This window comes from Microcaecilia unicolor, chromosome 9 (genome assembly GCF_901765095.1).
Source record: "Microcaecilia unicolor chromosome 9, aMicUni1.1, whole genome shotgun sequence".
Classification (NCBI taxonomy): Eukaryota; Metazoa; Chordata; class Amphibia; order Gymnophiona; family Siphonopidae; genus Microcaecilia; species Microcaecilia unicolor.
The window spans coordinates 208,554,807-208,575,051 of NC_044039.1; the positions used below are offsets into that span (position 1 = coordinate 208,554,807).

At 45.0% G+C, this 20,245-nt stretch overlaps 1 protein-coding gene across 1 annotated transcript in view; it reads left to right on the top strand.

Moving 5' to 3' along the window:
* The window catches only part of RPS6KA5 (ribosomal protein S6 kinase A5), a 183,826-nt gene that overhangs the window by 88,237 nt on the left and 75,344 nt on the right, over window positions 1-20,245 (top strand). Inside the window, exon 5 of the mRNA XM_030215299.1 lies at window positions 12,885-12,992. Within this exon, the coding sequence (XP_030071159.1) occupies window positions 12,885-12,992 (108 nt within the window). The remainder of the gene's footprint in view (window positions 1-12,884; window positions 12,993-20,245) is intronic.

Genomic DNA, 20,245 nt, shown 5'->3' on the forward strand with positions numbered 1-20,245 from the left:
AGCAGGCAGGCAGGGCCAGTCCAAATGCAGAGCCTTCAGGTCACCTAGCGGCAAACACAGAAGGGTGCAAAGAGAAAGTGGATCTGTGAACACTTGCTCCAATTGCACCTACCTCTTCTCAGGAAAAGTAACCCACTGAAGAAGGAATTTAAGTTATGCAGCCTGATAATACAAGATTAGATGAGGGACTCCCATCCTTCCATGGGCTCGATCCAAGTACATGCGATCTCTCCACACTTCTGAGGTTTTCTCTTCCAAATATAAGAAAAAAGCTACCATTGCAACTGAAGGAGAAAAAATTTGGGTACAGGTAGGTGCAAACTTGCAAAAAGGTATAAGAATTTTGGCAAAACCATCACCAGCAAAGTAACCCACAACCCTTCCTACCTATCCAAATCAGTAAGAACAGATTAAAGCAGGGGAGGATAATTAAGGTCAAAGAGACTAGAAAGATCCACTGGGATATTGATCCCCAAGTATCTAATGTGCATCACCTGCCAAAAATGAAACTGCCTACCAAGCCTGGGCACTGTAAGATTCATAAGTTCTGACTTAGAAATATTCAACCGGAAGCCAAAGTCAGCACTATAACGGGTCAGATGAGCCAACAATGCAGGCAAAGAGGTCTCTGGTGCAGTAACAACAAACAAAACATCATCCACATACAGGTGCTGCTTATGCTTCTAACTACCAACCTCTAACCCCAGGATCTGCTTGGACACCTTGAGCCAGAGACTCCTTAACCAAGGTGAAGATAAAGGGGGAAAGAGAGCATGCCTGGGACTGCCCCGCTATATAGGGAAGTGCTCAGTGTAACTGCTGTTAATTTGAAGGCAGGGCAAAGGAGCAGCATAAATGAGGTACAACCATCTCAAAAAATTCTCCCCAAACTCAAACTTCTGTAAAGTGGCCATCGTAAACGGCCAGAAAACCTTGTCAAAGGCCTTCTCTGCATTAATGGTTAAAACAACCGCCAGAGAAGGCCCCTGATGCCCCCCCCCCACCAAATCAGATCTAACAAACTATGCACATTATTCTGGGGCTAGCATCCGGCTATAAAGCCAAAATGATTGCCATGCATGAGGCCAGGTAAGTATTTCTACAATTGGGTAGCTAGAATCTTGGCCAAAATCTTATAATCGACCCCTAACAAAAAGATAGGTCTATCAGAAGCATCCTTACCAGGCTTCAGCAACAAAATAATACCAGCTTGCCTAAGAGAAAGCAGCAAGGTCTCCTGGGTGTGAGAAGCAGATTAAACATGTTAGTAAGTGGTTTGGCAAGATGTTCTGCGAATGCCATATAAAACCGGTTAGTAAACCCATCAATCCCTGGTGCTTTATGCACAGGTAGTTGACAAATAGCCCACAACACTTCCTCAACAGTAATTGGGAGGTACAACTGGTCCGCCTCACTAAATTAGGAAGGTCACCTCCTGCAAAAACACTTCTATAGCCTCCTGTGAGGCTGGGGATTCTGGGGCATACAGCCGCTGATAAAAACTAACAAAAGCATGTTGAATACCAGCCTCCTCTGTAACCACCTCTTCTTGCTCATTCTCAGTGTGAAGGATTAAATTTCCAGCATGCAATTTACGTAATTTGTTGGCCAACAAACGCTCTTCTTTATTCCCCCACTCAAAGAACTCTTGGCGAGTTCTTTGCAGGTTACTTCTTCAAGCTCCAAACTGTGCAATTTCTGACAGTGTCCAAAGAAACCAAATGAGCAAAGGCCTCAGGACTGGACTATGTTGTTTCTCCAGCTGGAGAATGTCTGCGCGCAACTGAAGTTTATGGATCTGCTGACCCCTATACAGATAGGAAGCTCTCGAAATACATGGGCCCCTCATAAAGGCTTTAAAACACTCCCACACAGTCACAGCATCCACTTCCCCTGTATTAAGATCAAAATATTCTCGGATATTCTGCTGGTCATTGAATTTCCAGTATTGAAGCCCTCGAGGGGAGCAAGCAATTGAGAATTGCAGCTTAAATGAAGTGTGGTCAGACCAGACACGTGGTTCAATCGAAACTGCCTGAACAGCTAAGCAAGATGTTCGTTCTAGGAACCACAGATCTATTCTAGCGTAGGAGTGATGTAGGGAAGAGTAATAGGTATAATCCCTCTCCCCAGGATGGAAAAGTCTCCAGACATCCTCAAAACTAAAGCGAGCCATAAAGGTATGCAGCTGGGCCCTATTTTTCCTTGCATACTGTATGGCAGAATTAAAATTATCAAGGCGTGGGTCACATGTGAGATTAAAGTCACCCCCCACCCCACAATAAGGATTCCCTCTGCAAAAGCAAGCAATCCTTTGCCCAAGTCCTCATTAAAAGGGCCCTGATCCTTATTAGGGGTGTATAAGTTCAACAATGTATAGAGTTGGCACACTAGCTCCACCTTTAAAAATATAAATCTGCTTCCCAGATCCTCCTTCACCTCCCAAGGTGTGCAACAGACCGTGCTATGGATCACAATGCCCACAGGTCTTCCTATGTAATTTGTTAGATGCTAGAAACACATGGGGGTAGGAGCGATGAGACAATAAATATTCATGACGCACTAACAGATACATTTCCTGTAGAAAGCCAATCTCCATGTGTGTCCGCACTGCCTCCTTAAAATACAGCTGACGCTTCTGCGGAGAGTTTAGACCTTTCACATTATAAGAGAGAAAAGTGAGATGAGTCATTATTCAGCAAATAAAAAAACACAAGCCTAAACAACCATTAACATCCTCCACACAATCCTCAACTCCCCCCCCAACTCCCAACCCGCCCCCCCCACCCTATACCTCTCCCACCCAAATCCACCAATCCAGGCCTCCCTCCCCCACCCATCCCAACCAAATCCACAATAGCTCCCCCTCCCCTGCCCCCAGTACTATATCTCCTGCCAGAATCTAGCAAGGACCAAGGAGGAAGCAGTCGATGCTTCCTAAAATCGCTCAGACCCCCCCCCCCCCCTCCCATTAGAGGAGGATCACTACTTCTCTTCCCAGCAAGAAACATAAAACAGTCTGCAACCAGCTAAGCATTCATGAGTCACCAAGGCTCATGGGTTTGCCCTGGGAGTAGGGCATCTTGATCCCTGAGATACCTGCTGCCATCTTTGATGGCCCTCTGTCACCAAACCTCCAGAGGGTGCATCCACTGAATCAGCAGAGGAGGAGATAGATGGTAAGCCAGCCTCTGTGAAGCGGACAGACAGTTCCTCCAGTGATCGGAACTGGAAGTGCTTTCCAGTTACCTTGAAATCCAAGCCAATGGGGTTCAGCCAGCGATATTGCACCCGCTTCTGTTGCAACACCTTCGTCCAACTCCGGTAGTCCCTGCAACGCTTGAGGGTAGTCGGAGTCATGTCTGAGTAGACCTCAGTTTTCACTGATTGCCAAACAAGTTGGCTCTTCCATCTCCTGAAGGCCACAACACCTGCTCTTTATCACTGAATAAATGGAAACACATGATAATATCCCGGGGCACATTTCGTTCTCAAGTCCTTGCCACTCGGTGCGCACTCTCAGTGATGATCTCTGTACTGAGTGCGGAGGAGAGGAGCCCTGCAGTAACTCCTGACAGTCTGAATGACCTTACAGCAGTGAGAGTCCACAGACGATACAGAATACTGCAGCTCGTATTATTTGTAGAGCGTCAAAATATGATAAGACTAGTAAAAAAGGCCTGTTTCTGTAGGCAAGGAAACGGGCCTTAGGCAGGCAATTCCCCCCCCCCCCCCCGTGCTACGGCCCATTCGAACCCCCCCTTCCGCGAACCTGTCGTTCCCCCCCCCCGTGCCAGCGAAAACTGCCGCCGCCGTTGTTGTGCTACCTTCCCTTCCCGTAGGTTCTTCAATCATCTTCTTAGAAAGTTTAACTCCGTGCGTCTGACGTCAGACGCATGGAGTTAAACTTTCTAAGAAGATGATTGAACAACCTACGGGAAGGGAAGGTAGCACAACAACGATGTTGGCGGCAGTTTTCGGCGTTCCGGGGGAGGGGGGATCGACAAGTTCGCGGGAGGGGTGGGTTTTCGAGGGGGCCATAGCGCAGGGGGGGGTGACAGCTGATTCCGAGGCAGTAGGAGGAATAGGGAAACACGCTGCGCGAGTTTCCCTACTCCTCCCCTTGCCTTGGAATCAGCTGTGTTGACGTCACTGACGTCCGTGCGTGTCTGCTTCGCAGACCACTTGCAGCCAGGGAGCCACGGTCCCAAGCATAGAACGTTGGAGGTGAGAATTATTATATAGGATTACACCTCTTTTATACTATCTTCATTGGCTCCCAGTTGAAGCCAGAATAAAATTTAAGATTCTTACTCTGGCTTTTAAAGCCCTACATTTACTGACTCCTCAATACTTAGCCAACGTTATTTTACCATATTCACCTACACGAACACTCCGATCACTTACTGATAACAGATTGATAATTCCATCACTACAAAAGGCTAGATGGGAATCTACTAGAAATTCAGCTTTTTTCTTTCTAGCTCCCTCTCTCTGGAATTGTCGTCCTAAAACTATTAGATTGGAAGAATCGTATGTTAAATTTCACAAACTTCTAAAAACACATCTATTTCAGAATACATTTGAAAGTAATCTGGGATGAAAAAGGGGAACATGGGCAGAATAAATATGCAGTAACAAATCATATGTCTGCTTGTATAAACTTGTTATGAATGGATTGTCCACTGATGTTTTTTACTCTTTAGAATGGATGTTTTTAGCTTGCTGTGCTTTCCTGTCTAATTAATGGAGTTCTTATATGTTATTTTAAATTTTGATATTTTATTGTTTAAGATGTAAACCATTCTGGTTTGTGTATGCAATAAGAAACGGTATAGAAAATAAATAAACGATAAACTCCATAGAACCGAAGGTTCTGTCTCCTGGATCTGTTGCCGGATCTTCCAACTTCAGTAAAATATTCTCTTTATGCTGTTCAAGGCGGGACACCTGTTCCTACATCTGTATAACTTCCTCTCCTTAGGAGTCTAAAGGGTCTCCACCTCTCCCAGCCAGGAACCTAATTCAGCTAGCTCCTTTTTATGTTTCAATCATTTTTATTGGAGGTATTTCAATAAACAGTGTACAGGTATGCAATGATCTTTGAATGATTAACACCTAAATCAACACTATTACAACAATGCACTACAACATGTCTGTCTATCGGTCTCCTCTATCCCTTCCCACCCCCCCCCCCCCCTTTTAACTCCCCCCAACTCCCCCTCCCTCCCCCCCCCCCTTTTTCTCCAAAAGGCTACTATCAGACTACAGGTATTCAAGGTCTCTCATCTACCCACACAGTCTCTCAATTTAAAATTTTACTTTTTGCAGCTGGTTGTAAGGTATCCCAAAATTTTGCCCAGGTGGTTTCCAGCTTTTTACCCTCCACAGAGGAGATATCTGTAATTCCACAACGTTCTAGTTTTAACAGTTCAATCATATTCGCCCTCCAAGCCCCAAATGTAGGGCCCTCGTTCTCTCTCCAGTTTAGCAGAATTATCTTCTTGCCGATCAGCACCGCCCTGTGCAGGAAGGAGTTGAGTCCTGGAGGGACAAGCCCCGTGTAGCAGTGTTTTCCAAAAAGCAGCAATGGCTGCCTCTGTATTATATTGCATCTCCAGTATTGTTTGATGGCCGTTAGGATCTGGGACCAAAAGCGCTCTACATGAGGGCAAGACCAGAACATATGCCCCAGTCCTGCTAGCGCCTGGGCACAATGAGGGCATGTGCCTGTGCCACCATATCCTGCCTTGAACGCCCTAGCTGGTGGGATGTAAAGTCGTAATGCAAATTTGTATTGTATCTCCCAGTGTCTAGCATATACAGAGGTGCGCGATGCCAAATTAAAAAAGTTCTGCAACACCTCCTCCGAGACTTCCGCCTTCAGGTCAATCGCCCATTTTTGTGCTCTGCCTCTGTAATCAATGTCCTCCGTGGAGTCCTGGAGATACCTGTGATGAAATCGCAGGGGCACTTTGTTTTGAGCCCCCAATGTCAGTGCTGTGTTTAAAATGTCCTGCACATCCTCGCTCAAGTTGGTCCAGCCCAGCTCGGTTAGGTAATGTTGTATCTGCAGATGCGCAAACTGATCTGTCCCTGGCAAGTTAAATTCTGTTTGTAATTCCCGGAATGGCCGCACTTTACCTTCATCTGTCAACAGTTGGTACAAATACTGAATTCCTTTCTTCCGCCATCTAGCAAACATTACTGATGTTGTGCCTTCTGGAAAATCTGGGTTATTAAACAGTGGCAAGAAGGGCGTTGCGGTCCATCTAAACCAATGTCTTTTGCACAGCCACTTCCACGTTGCCCTTGCTGACAGAACAAATGGATTATGTCCTAAGTTGAGTTTAACTCCTCTGCCTGACGCGTGCAGCCACCATCCCAAATGTACTGTAGGTGAAAGGGCCTGTTCTAGTTGTGTGTTTGAAAACTCCCCATGTCCTGTCAGCCAGTCCCTAATGTGTCTCATCGAGCATGCTATGGTTAGGTATCTTATGTTGAGTAGGCCCATCCCCCCGTGCTGTCTCGGCTTCTGAATGACACTCAAGGGGAGCCGAGGCATCCTCCCTCTCCACAAAAACACCTGAATCAATTTATTAAGGGCCTTTTCCTCTCTTTGTCTTAAATATAGTGGTAGCATCTGAAAAAGGTATAGCCATTTAGGGGCTATCATCATGTTGACTAATCCTATGCGTCCTGATAGGGAAAGTGGGCATGTATTCCATAAATGTAACAGGCGTCTGGTCTCTTGTAAAACTGGGAGTACGTTCTTATCATATAGGAGCCCCAGGTCAGAAGGAACCACTACCCCCAGATACTTAATCTGATCTTCAGCCCATTGCAGAGGGAATAAATCGCCCCATTCGTGTCGCAACCCCTGATCCAGGGGCAGTGCCAATGATTTCGTCAGGTTCAGCTGAAAGCCCGAGAGCCTACCATAACTGTGCACAGTGTCTAGGAGGTATTCTAACGATGTTTGGGGAGCACTCAGCAACAACAGCAGGTCATCAGCGTATGCTAGTACCTTAATCTCGTGCTGTTCAACTCTGACCCCCTGTATGCCCTCATGCAATCGGATCTTATTCAACAAAGGTTCCAGGGACAGCAGGAAGAGCAGCGGGGACAGTGGGCAACCCTGACGTGTTCCTTTCCCAATGTCAAATCCCTCTGTTCGTATCCCATTAACTAATATCATAGCCCGGGGGTCGGTATATAATGTGATGACAGCCTGCAGTAGCCATCCCGTAATGCCCACCCATCGTAATGTTTCGAACAGAAAGGGCCATAGAACCCGGTCGAATGCCCGTTCTGCGTCAAGGCTCACCGCCAATTTTTGAGATTTTGTGTTAGGAGCTACTAATGTGGCTAGTATGAATTTACGCACATTAAGGACTGATTGACGTCCCCTGACGAATCCAGCCTGATCCTCCTTCACCAGCTGTGGCAGAAGTGGTGCCAGTCTGTCTGCTAATATCCTAGACAATAGCTTGGCTTCCACATTGATCAAGGAGATTGGTCTGTAGGAGCTGGGTTGTAGTGAATCTCTCCCTTTTTTTGGAATTAAGCTTATGAGGGCCGTGTTAGCATGCAAGGGGAATCGACCATTGTCTACCACTTCATTAAGATATTCTGTTAGGGGTCCCAAAATTTTCTGTTTCAGCATCTTATAGAATTCACTAGATAGCCCATCGGGCCCTGGCGCGGAGTGCGTTTTCAGTGCACCTATAGCCTTCTGGAGCTCCTTTGCCCCAATTGGTTTATTAAGGTGGTCTAGGTGTTCTGGCGATATTTTCCCCATGTTAGCTTTGCCTAGGTATGTTCGGATGGCCTCCTGAATGTCTCCCGTCTCTTTCTCCCCCTTATATAGTGTGGCAAAATGTTGCTGAAAGATGTGCGCTATCTCATCTGGTTTGGTGGTGATCTCTCCCATTTGTCCGCGCACTGCTGCGATGTAGTGGGGCTTTCGCGCACCTTTGACTAACCTCGCAAGCATCCCCCCTGCCTTATCTCCATATTTGAACAGTCTGTATTTCCTAAACAACATAGAGCGCGCTGTTCGTTCCTGGAGTAAGCTATTTAATGCCACCCTTGTGGATGTGAGGAGCTCATAGGTGTGTTGCGTAGGGTGTCTGGTGTACTGCTTTCTTATTTCTCTGAGCTGCCTCTCCAGCGCCACTATACGTTTGGCCATGCGCTTATTTCGTTTGCTCACATACGCTATAACCTGTCCCCGCAGGACTGCCTTGGCTGTAGACCAGTACAGAATGGGGTCTTCTACGTGTGCCTGGTTATGTGTATGAAATTCTTCCCAGTTCTGATGTAAATATTCTGCAAATTCTTTTGAGGAGTACAGGTATGCCGGAAACCTCCACCCCGGGGACTGCCTAAAGTATGCCTCTCCTTCCAGATCAACCCATATCATGGCGTGATCAGAAATTTCTTCGGGGCCTATGACCGCCTCCGTTACTTTCTGAAATATGTCGGGGGAGGTTAGTATGTAGTCCAAGCGGGACTGGGTTCGATGTGCACGAGAGGTGTGAGTGTAGTCTTTCTCCTCGCCATGTAATATCCTCCATGGATCTAGCAGTCCCACCCTCTGACAGAACGAATCTAAAAGTGATGTGTCTGGTGAGGCTCCAGGGCCCGGTTGTCGCGTCCTGTCTAGAAGGGGGTCTAGCACTTGATTCATATCCCCTGCAATCACCGTGGGAAGGGCCGCATGCGTAAGGCACTGTGCTAGTAATTGAGCATAGAAGTGTTTAGCCGATGTGTTGGGGCCATATGCTGAGATCAGAAGCATCTCTTTTCCTTGAAGGTTAAGCTCTATGCCCACAAATCTTCCCTCCCCATCTTTAAATAGCATTTTCGCGGTTCCTTTCAGGGCTTTATGTATTAGGATAGCCGTCCCACCTCTTCTACCTGTTGCTGGGGAATAGAACACCTCTCCCACCCATCCTCTTTTCAATTTTTCGCTCTCTTCCTTGGAGAGTCTAGTCTCCTGTAAGCAGGCTATGCCCACCCCGTGCCATTTAAGGGCTGATAATATTTTAGTTCTCTTGATGGGAGATGTGATACCGCACACATTCCAGGAAACTAGTCTTGTCTTATCCACCCCACCTTTGATTTTCTGTTACTGCAAAGGTAAACATATTTGACCTGTGGCTCCCGGGCTCCCAGCCTGGCCCCGGAGACCCCTCTCTTCCATTGTACTTCTCCGTGTGTGTTTCCACCCAACCTTTTAAGCTCCCCTGCTGCCTGCTGTGACTATGTTGTGTGGGTTCCTTCTCCCCCTGAGAATTCCTCATGGTGATAACTTTACCTGTTGTTAATCCTTTCCTACCCGCCCTACCCTTCCCGCTCTCCCCCCTCCCATTATCCGCTCTCCCCAACATTCCCTTGACAACAAATCTATGGGAGCCCCTGCCATGCCCGAGGCCCCACCACCCGACCCATTAAGTTACACCCAAGTCTGCTTTATGTGAAATGTGTCCAGCAGCAACCTTCTCATCATATCTCACCAGCTGAAATCCCAAGTCACTCTCCTGATTGTCCTTCCATCGGCTGCGGTCTGTTCTGTTCCAGCTTGGTTATGTGTTCTTTAGCAGCAGCCTCCGAGTCAAATGATTTCCATTTGCCACCTTGCCGAATCTTTAACACCGCTGGGTATATCAGCATGAACTGGATCTGTAGCTCATGCAGTCGTCGGCATAGTGGTGTGAATTTCTTTCTGCGATCTTGTAGGGACACCGAAAAGTCTTGGAAGATTCTTACAATTTTCCCCTCAAATTTAGTGTCATCTCGCTTTAAACGGTAGCCTCTCAAAATTTCCAGCTTGTGCAGGTAGTTATGCACTTTTAGGATGACTGCACGTGGGGCCTGGCGGCCATCTTGGAGCCGGCCCACTCGGTGCACTCTCTCTAAGCACAAGGCTCCAGCGTGGTCGGACAACGCGAATTCGTCTGTCAGCCATTTTTCAATCACTGTGGCCAGCACTGAGTCGTTCACCGATTCTGGTATGCCGATCAGACGTAAGTTGCTCCGCCTGCCCCTGTTTTCTAGATCGTCTACTTTCTGCTGTAGCGCTTCCACTGTTGCTTTCGTGGTTTGCTGTTGGCTGTGCAAGGGGGCCTGCGAATCTTCGATATCTGATACTCGCCGCTCGAGCTCTCCGATGCGTTTCGTCGCGTCCGCCAAGCGGGAATCGTACTGTTCCAACTGCGCCGAGATTTTTGCTAGGCGCGGTTCCAGCGCTTGTGTCACCGCGGCGGTCAATTGTGCCAGCTGCGATGGAGTAAGTTCTGTTCGCTTTGTGGCGGGGCCTTCTCTTCAGCGTGGTCCGCCGCCTTTGCCTTGTCCTTCGCCGTTTTCGCGCTGCGTGCCGGCATCGATTTAGTTGCTGTCTCCACAAACTTATCCATCAGCTGCTTGTTCTTTCTCCTCTGTTGCTGTGGTAATTAGCGTGGGTTTTGCTATTTTAAAGGTGTGATCGGGCAGCGGGGCCTCGGAGAGCAAAGACGCACGTCTTCCTCTCTCACTGCATCACGTGACTCCACGCTAGCTCCTTTTTAATGTCAACAAAGGATTGTTTGTTCTCAACCTTAAATGTCACAAGCTCACCCTTGAGGTCATGAAAGCCCTGCCAAATATCCTCCCAAATCGGAACACTGTCAGCACTCTGCTCCACCGAACACCCTGTGGCTTCTGCATTCTCCGCCTCCATCTTAGTCGCGTGCCTTGTGGACTGTGGGGTCGTGGTTTGAGAGAACACCTTGATGTTAGGCTGCCGCATTTTGGATGCCATCTGCCGTTACCGGAGTGCTATGCATGCACAATTAAAGTTACAGCCGGCAACTCTGCAACGCTGGGAAGAGAGTATCAATGAAAATGTGCCAGCAGTCTTCAGAGCTCCACTCCTAGGCTGCCATCATTTTGTGTGATGTCACTTCCTCCATGTAGTTCAAATTCGCAGCACTACCTGGTGTGAACTGAAATAAAAGATGAATGTAGCAGATCAATAAATAACTGAACTACTCTATAAAAGGATACCTTTTACTTTAACATAATTTAGTCAAACTTTGTCCTTAAAACTTTTTTTGTATAAAAATGCTGTAGCGTACTGGTTAGCACAACAGCCTCAGAAACCATAGTTGTGGGCATAGGAGCCAACTTTTCAAAATTATTGGGGGTGCTAAGCCCAATGGAAATAATCCCTTCCTGGACACATACAAGGAATTTTTCCAATAGTGGGGGTGCTCAAGCACCCACAGAGTCGTCTCCAATGGGTTCAAGGATCGCTGCAGCATCTGCACCAATCCATATCAGTTGATGTTTTATTTTTGGGGGGAGTAGACTAATAGTTGTGTATTGATCTGAGAACCGAGGGGAACTGGGTTCAGTTCCCACTGTGGCTCCTTGTCACCCTGGGCAAATCACTTAACTCTCCATTGCCCCAGGTACAAAACTTAGATTATGAGAAAGTACCTCACAGAAGTGGTAGGTATATCAAGGATGATCTAATAAACATAAAACCCTGTTTCGGGTTTAAAAAAGGTTTGAACAAGCTCCTGGAGATCAAGTCCATAGTCTATTATTGAGATGGACTTGGGGGATGCCACTGCTTGCCCTGGGATTGGTAGCATGGAATGTTGCTACTAATTGGATTTCTGCCAGGTACTTGTGACCTGGATTGTCCACTGTTGGAAGCAGGGTACTGGACTGGATGGACCATTGATCTGACCCAGTATGAGTATTCTTATGTTCTTATGGAGGGATAGAAGCAGTGTTCCTGTAAACTATATATAATCAAATTTCAGCAACATCTGAAGTTAAAGCTAATGCTACCCATTGCAATAACAGTCTTCAGCAGAGAAGCATGACCTATGGCTTCCATCAAAAATGCAGTACAGCAATGCCTGCAAGTTAGCTGGCATGTATCACTGATGTGCAGTGGCTAACTGCCTCTTTCCCAAGGCAGGGGTGTAGCCAGACAACAGATTTTGGGTGGGCCTATGGAAGAACTGGGTAGGCACCAATTGTTATCCCCCTCCCCCAACCACCACCCAAAAAATATCTCAGCTGGTGGGAAAACGCTTCTTTCCACCTTGGCAGTCTGCAGCAGGCATGTGCTGAAAACTGAACATATGCAGGTGTTGGTATAATGGAGATTAGCATTTTCGTTACCATCAGGAGGAAGTCTTCAGCTGGCCGAGCTTGGGATCCCACCAGCTACCACTAAACGTGGGCTACTGTTGGGTAGGCCTGAGTCCTAAATGGGTGGGCCCCGGCTTGAGTCCTAAATGGGTGGGCCCCGGCCCACCCAGGCCCACCTTTGGCTACGCCACTGTCCCAAGGGCTGTGAATGCTGCATCAACTATCACATTTGACATAAGCTCAAAACTTCTATCCCAATTTTTTCCCAGGGATTTGAAGAATCTGAATCCAAATCAGGAATTCACCCCAGACCATCTGTAGTGATATTCTTTTGCTGGGCTCTCTCAGAATTTCACAATCTTGTCCCGAAGGTTCACCTAGCCAATCAGGTTTTCAGGACTACCATCATGAATGCATGAGATAGGATTGCATAAATTGGAGACCCAATTTTATGCATATTCATCATGGCAATCCTAAAAACCTAACTGGCTAGGTGTGTCTCCAGGACATGATTGTGAAAAACTGGGTTATCCCTCTGATTGTTATCCTTTTTAAAGGGTCAGCATCAATATAACAGAGCATATAAGAAAATGTACTGTTTTATATAAGGTTCCATATCTTAAAATATATTTTACTTTAGTTTACCTTAACCAGATTTTTTTCCCTTAGCAAAGTAAGTTTATTTTTGTTATATATAAAGCAGTAAGTGTATACATATGTATTTTCTGCAGCTGGGGATTATATATCGAGATACAAAACTTGAAAACATTCTACTAGATTCTTCTGGTCATGTGGTGCTGACAGACTTTGGCCTCAGTAAGGAATTTCTTACTGATGAAGTAAGTAATTAAAAGTTATCTTCTGTAGTTCATAAAATGGGAAAAACTGTTAAAACTTTTAAAATTGTTGCTTGGATTAAGAAAAAAAAAAAAAAAGAAGCCAAGATCTATAGTGCAGATATACAATATATCCAGATAGATTTTACTTGACAAAGGTTTGTAGGAGTGTTTCCTGGCTTATCTTTGTGAGCCTGAGGCCTACCTTATGTTCTGAGCCAGCCATACTGTCATGGCTTTTGCCTTCTGCAAAATTCCTTGCCTTGCAGTTTTGTGGATTATGTGCTGTACCATCATCTTTGTCTATTGTTCACTGTGTGGACCTGGGACGAGTGAGGTTCCAAGCCGTGGCTAGCTTGAACAACCTGGGAGGCACTCCTCAGAGTTACCTGTCTGATAACAAACAGGACAGGAACAGTGTATCTGATTAGCTTTGACTGTGGGTATTCACTGCCCCAATCAGAAGTCTGAGTCCACCCAAGTAGCCTGCTTGGTGGTCCAGCTGCTTCTTTCTTCAGTGCAGATCTGGTTTTTTTTTTTTTTTTATAACCATTTAAATTTTTACAAGCGATAAAACAACTTGCTGGAAATACAGAGAAAGTAATATGTAGGAATTATTTCAGTCAGGTAATTCTACAAGACGTATGAGGAGAGACTTGCAGACCTGAACATGTATACCCTGGAGGAAAGAAGAAACAGGGGTGATATGATACAGACGTTCAAATATTTGAAAGGTATTAATCCGCAAACAAACCTTTTCTGGAGATGGGAAGGCGGTAGAACAAGAGGGCATGAAATGAGATTGAAGGGGGGCAGACTCAAGAAGAATGCCAGGAAGTATTTTTTCACGGAGAGGGTGGTGGATGCTTGGAATGCCCTCCCGCGGGAGGTGGTGGGGATGAAAACGGTAACGGAATTCAAACATGCGTGGGATAAACATAAAGGAATCCTGTGCAGAAGGAAGGGATCCTCAGGAGCGTAGCCTAGAATGGGTGGCAGAGCTGGTGGTTGGGAGGCAGGGCTAGTGCTGGGCAGATACGGTTTGTGCTAGGGCTGGTGGTTGGGAGGTGGGACTAGTGCTGGGTAGACTTATACGGTCTGTGCCGGGGCTGGTGGTTGGGTGGCGGGGATAGTGCTGGGCAGACTTATACGGTCTGTGCCAGAGCTGGTGGTTGGGAGGCGGGGATAGGGCTGGCCAGACTTATACGGTTTGTGCTAGGGCTGGTGGTTGGGAGGTGGGACTAGTGCTGGGTAGACTTATACGGTCTGTGCCGGGGCTGGTGGTTGGGTGGCGGGGATAGTGCTGGGCAGACTTATACGGTCTGTGCCAGAGCTGGTGGTTGGGAGGCGGGGATAGGGCTGGCCAGTCTGTGCACTGAAGAGGACAGTACAAATAAAAAAGTAGCACATATGAATTTATCTTCTTGGGTAGACTGGATGGACCGTGCAGGTCTTTTTCTGCCGTCATCTACTAAGTTTACTATGTTTATATTCTCTTCCTTAGACCACTAAATAGGGAGAGTGAAACAAGATAAGGAGATCAATTAAACAGTAAACAGAAAAAAAACCCGTGGTATTAACCTGATTATCCCCAGATATTACTCGTCTAATTCATTATTCCACATTGATCATCTGGTTGGCTTCTTCAAGGCCAATACGGTGTATACAGGGCCGTGCCTAGGGTCTCTGGTGCCCCCCTGCAGACTATCAGTTGGCGCCCCCCCCCCCCCCCCCCCCATGTGGCACAAGATGCAAAGGAAATAGGAGCTGAAAGATGGAGTGCATCTTTGTGAGATTGCTCCATCCATGCCCAGCATTTCTTCTCTCTCCCTTCCCCTCCATCCATGTGCATCTCCTTCCTCTGTCTTCCCTTCCCTCCCCTCCATCCATGTCCAACAATTCTCCTCTCTCCCCTCCATGTCCAGCAATTTCTCCTCTCTCCCTGGGCCCTGCCCTCCCATCCATGTCCATCCTTGTCCCTCTCTGCCCTACCCTCCTCCATCCATATCCAGCAATTCTCCTCCCTCCCCTCCCCTCCATTTCCAGCAATTTCTCCTCTCCCTGGGCCCTGCCCTCCCATCCATGTCCCTCTCTGCCCTTCCCTTACCTCAGCTCCGTGCCGCCCTGGGGGCTTTAAATCTTTTACCTCCGACGGTCGCAGCAGCTGAGCAGCGTCAGTGAAAGTGCTGCTGACGTTTCCAGCCTTCCCTTCACGCTTGCTCGTTCGTTCCCTCAGTGCCCCGCCTTCTTCTGATGTCATTTCCTTGTGAGGGCGGGACACTGAGGGAACCAACGAGCGCGAAGGGAAGGCTGGAGACGTCGGCAGCGCTTTCACTGACGCTGCTCAGCTGCTGCGACCGTCGGAGGTAAAAGATTTAAAGCCCCCTGGGCGGCGTGGAACTGAGATAATGGCGAGAGTAAGCACCGCGGCAGCGCCTCCCAGAGGTCGGCGCCCCCCTGCGGTGCTTACCCCGCTTACTGTGTTGGCACGGCCCTGGGTGTATAGTCAAATCATTTCATTGAAAACATACTTATTATCCAATATTAGTTAGAAATAATACATCTAATTACATTCTTCCTCTTTTAAAACCCAGAAATTATTTAACAATACATATACTTAAGTCTCTAATTCAAATCCCACTGATTAAAGTAATCCCAGTCTTCACAGGCTTCACTCCTTTTAAAGTAATAATTTGAGGAAATATTTCTGAGGAAAACTTTAGGAGTCATACCCGGAACTCTGGGAAAAACAATAATCTCGATATCAATCATCTATAATAATATTCATTTTATTATTCAAAATTTCTGGTCTATTATCATTTTCAAGCAGACCTGGTTCTAACTGGATCCGATACAATGTTGCCTCCCAAGGTTGTTCAAGCTATCCACAGCTGGGAACCTCACTCGCCCCAGGTCCACACAGTGAATAATAGGCAAAGATGGCATTCAGGCAAGCAGTGTCCTTGATGGCATAGCACATAACCCATAAAACGGCAAGGCAGGGAATTTTGCAGAAATTTTTACCACTTTACCCCTCCACCAAGTCTTTATTATTCTGCTCCCCAATCAGTTTCTTTTTCCACTTTCTCATCTGTCTCCTTTCATAAGCTTTTAAGTGCATTACATCTTTCAAGATCAAAACATGATGGAGCTCCATCATGGTTACTAAAAGCTTGCTGCACTAGCCTTTGCCAGTTCTTTTGGATATAGTAAATTCTAGCCTATGTGCGGGCATAGTTCCTCACATCTGGAAGCATTCTGTAATACACCCACACCTAAAGAAACCTGGTTAGTTAGTTATTTTTTTGACCAAATAATTTTCACCCTATTGCAAATTTACCATTCATGGCAGAGGAGTGTGGTAGCCGTGTTAGTCCACTCTTAAGGTTATCAATAGAAATCAAACAAAATAAAACATGGAAAAGAAAATAAGATGATACCTTTTTTATTGTACATAACTTAATACATTTCTTGATTAGCTTTCGAAGGTTGCCCTTCTTCCTCAGATCGGAAATAAGCAAATTTCCGACAGCCACCCAATTTAAAACACAAGCTAATCAGAAGTAAACTTCCTTCACAGACTGAAAAGGAACAGAGGGGCACACTTCCCTGTAATTTATCCAGTTGCAAACTATGCCAAAATATTTCACAGGACCCCAAAGTCATCCACAAAGGAAAGATATTCAACATAAAGGGATCTTTCACTTGCTCATCTTCCAATGTGGTATATATCATTCAGTGTAAAAAATGTAACGAAGGATGCTATATTGGAGAAACAGGCCAGATGCTTAAGACAAGATTCAATTTACATAGACATCATATGAACAATACTGGTGCCAGCAGGGTTCCCACGCCTGTTGGTCAACATTTTACAGGACCAGGACACTGTACCAGTGATTTCACAGTGAGAATCCTCAAAGGTAACTTTAAAACCATACAAGAACGTAAGACCTTTGAAGTCAGAATGATTGAATATTTTAACACCCAACAGAAAGGACTTAACAAGGATCTGGGGTTCCTAGCCCATTATAAACCATAAAGCTGTATGTCTCTGTTGATCACCCTCCTCTCACCTATCCACACCCACCCTGTTAGAATATCAATGATATGCTTTGATGTCCCCATGCATACTTCCTACCCACCCTCCTCCTCCCACCCTGTCAGACTGTCATAGTAATGCTTGAATGTTTTCACTTATATACACGGTCAGCTAGCACATTTGCTTATTTCCGATCTGAGGAAGAAGGGCAACCTTCGAAAGCTAATCAAGAAATGTATTAAGTTATGTCCAATAAAAAAGGTATCATCTTATTTTCTTTTCCATGTTTTATTTTGTTTGATTTCTATAGATTCTACATGGAATGTTGCTATTCCACTAGCAACATTCCATGTAGAAGTCGGCCCTTGTAGATCACCAATTTGGCCGCGCAGGCTTCTGCTTCTGTGAGTCTGACGTCCTGCACGTACGTGCAGGACGTCAGACTCACAGAAACAGAAGCTTGCGCAGCCTTCTACATGGAATGTTGCTAGTGGAATAGCAACATTCCATGTAGAATCTCCAATAGTAGCAACATTCCATGTAGAATCTCCAATAGTAGCAACAGAATCTCCAATAGTAGCAACATTCCATGTAGAATCTCCAATGGTATCTATTTTACTGTCATAGTAATGCTTGAATGTTTTCACTTATATACACTGTCAGCTAGCACATTTGCTTATTTCCGATCTGAGGAAGAAGGGCAACCTTCGAAAGCTAATCAAGAAATGTATTAAGTTATGTCCAATAAAAAGGTATCATCTTATTTTCTTTTCCATGTTTTATTTTGTTTGATTTCTATAGATTCTACATGGAATGTTGCTATTCCACTAGCAACATTCCATGTAGAAGTCGGCCCTTGTAGATCACCAATTTGGCCGCGCAGGCTTCTGCTTCTGTGAGTCTGACGTCCTGCACGTACGTGCAGGACGTCAGACTCACAGAAACAGAAGCTTGCGCAGCCTTCTACATGGAATGTTGCTAGTGGAATAGCAACATTCCATGTAGAATCTCCAATAGTAGCAACATTCCATGTAGAATCTCCAATAGTAGCAACAGAATCTCCAATAGTAGCAACATTCCATGTAGAATCTCCAATGGTATCTATTTTACTGTCATAGTAATGCTTGAATGTTTTCACTTATATACACTGTCAGCTAGCACATTTGCTTATTTCCGATCTGAGGAAGAAGGGCAACCTTCGAAAGCTAATCAAGAAATGTATTAAGTTATGTCCAATAAAAAAGGTATCATCTTATTTTCTTTTCCATGTTTTATTTTGTTTGATTTCTATTGATAACCATTCATGGCCAATTTACCAATTAACTGATTAAATTAATCAATTGTTAAAAATTTGGGACAATACAAGCACTTGTCATCAGAAACAATCAGGCTTCACAGAAGGTCGTAGCACCGAAACTGTGATGAAGTAGTACACCACTTAGACACAGGGAAAGACATTCTACTGATTCAAGTTGGCACGTCCTCTGCTTTTGACATTATTTACCACAATCTACTAGTAAAACCGGCTGTGAGATACTGGGTTACATGGTCTTGAACTAAATTGGTTTTGATCATAGTTTTCATTCCGCTTTTTTAGGGATACATTAAACGATACTGCTTCTACTTCATACCCTCTTTCTGGTGTTCCGCAAGGATCCATTGTTGCTCCTATTTTATTCAATGTCTTTTTGGCCTCACTAGCAACTTTTATTCAAGGTCTTGGACCATATGCTTATATTTACGCTGACAACATTCAATTGTATTCATTAGCCATGACTCTTCTGATAACATCTATCAGCTTCTTTGGAGAAGAATTTATTTTGCATAGGTTCCTGGCTTACTGAGCATAAGTTGATCCTCAGTCAATCTAAATTGGAAGCCTTATGGTTATCAAGTGATTTACCCCACTGCCTTTCTCTCCTCGTATAAATCAAACTCCAGTACAAGTTAGAGATATGTTGCTCTCTTGGTATAGCTTTCTGTCTTTTGTAATGTGTCTCACAATGATAGATATCTTTTTTTGGTTTGTGGGAGATAGGCTCATTACTCTGTCTTCTAGACAATAATGGTTTAAGACTCTTTTTTTGTGCTATCATGATGGACGGACTTGATTACTTCAATTCTCTTTTGGCAGGAGTCCCTCAATATTCTCTGAAATGCCTTCAGCTTATCCAAAATTCCACTGCTAAACTGGTTCATAACGCTCATAGACATGATCATGTGACACCATTTCTCATTAGCTTCCCATTTTAACTAGAGTACAATATGACATATTGACTCTTACACATAAGGTATATCATACTGGTATTCCTTATTCTTTATTGCCTTTGCTTACATCATATCAACCTCCTAGGGTTCTGCAGTCAATGAATACTAACTATCTTGTTGTTCCCTCCTGTATTAAGCTCAGATGGGATTCCTTACGATCCACGGTTTTCAGTTGTATAGCTTTGTCCCTCTGGAATGTTTTTCCAAATGAACTCCATTCTGAACCTTCTTTTATAAAGTTAAAATCTTTGTTTAAAACCCTGGCTGTTCTGACATGCCTTTCCCAACTCCAACTAATTTCACTTTGCTGGTGGGTTAGGCCCTACATCTGATTGACTGACTTCTCTTTGCCTATTTCCTCATGTAGTCTATAGAACTTGGTTTTTTTTTTGTTAACTATCATTGTCCTGTGCATTCCCACTCTTTTTTTTTATTTCATGTGTTTGTCCTTTTCTTGGTAATGATCTAAGTAGGCCTATCAGTTATTTGTGTATGTTGATCAATGTGGTGTTATGTGAGAGTTTTATGGGTGTTTTTGGATTCTACAGGCTCTGGAGCTTCAAGTTAGTAAGGTGGGTCAGAAAATATTTTTTCTCATACACAAATTATATTGTGTTTGTAAATATTTTCAGGACCATCAATTTTGGTTGCTGGTCCAGGCTGTGTTGCTGAGTTTTCTAGATTATTGTAATGTCATCTAGGTTGCTCTCAAGCATTGCTGTGAAGTTTGCAGATAATTCAGAATACTGCGCTGAGATTGAATTTTTTTTTTAACGTTCTGATCATCTGTCAGTCTATTATTCTAAAGTTCATTGGTTGCCAGTAGCTGCAAGGGTCCAGTTTAAACTATCTTATTTAATGTACAAGGTTTGTTATGGTTTAGCCCCTTTCTACTTGTTAAGAAGTTTTGGTCTGTCAAAAATATTACAAGTTTCTCAGTCATTAAACT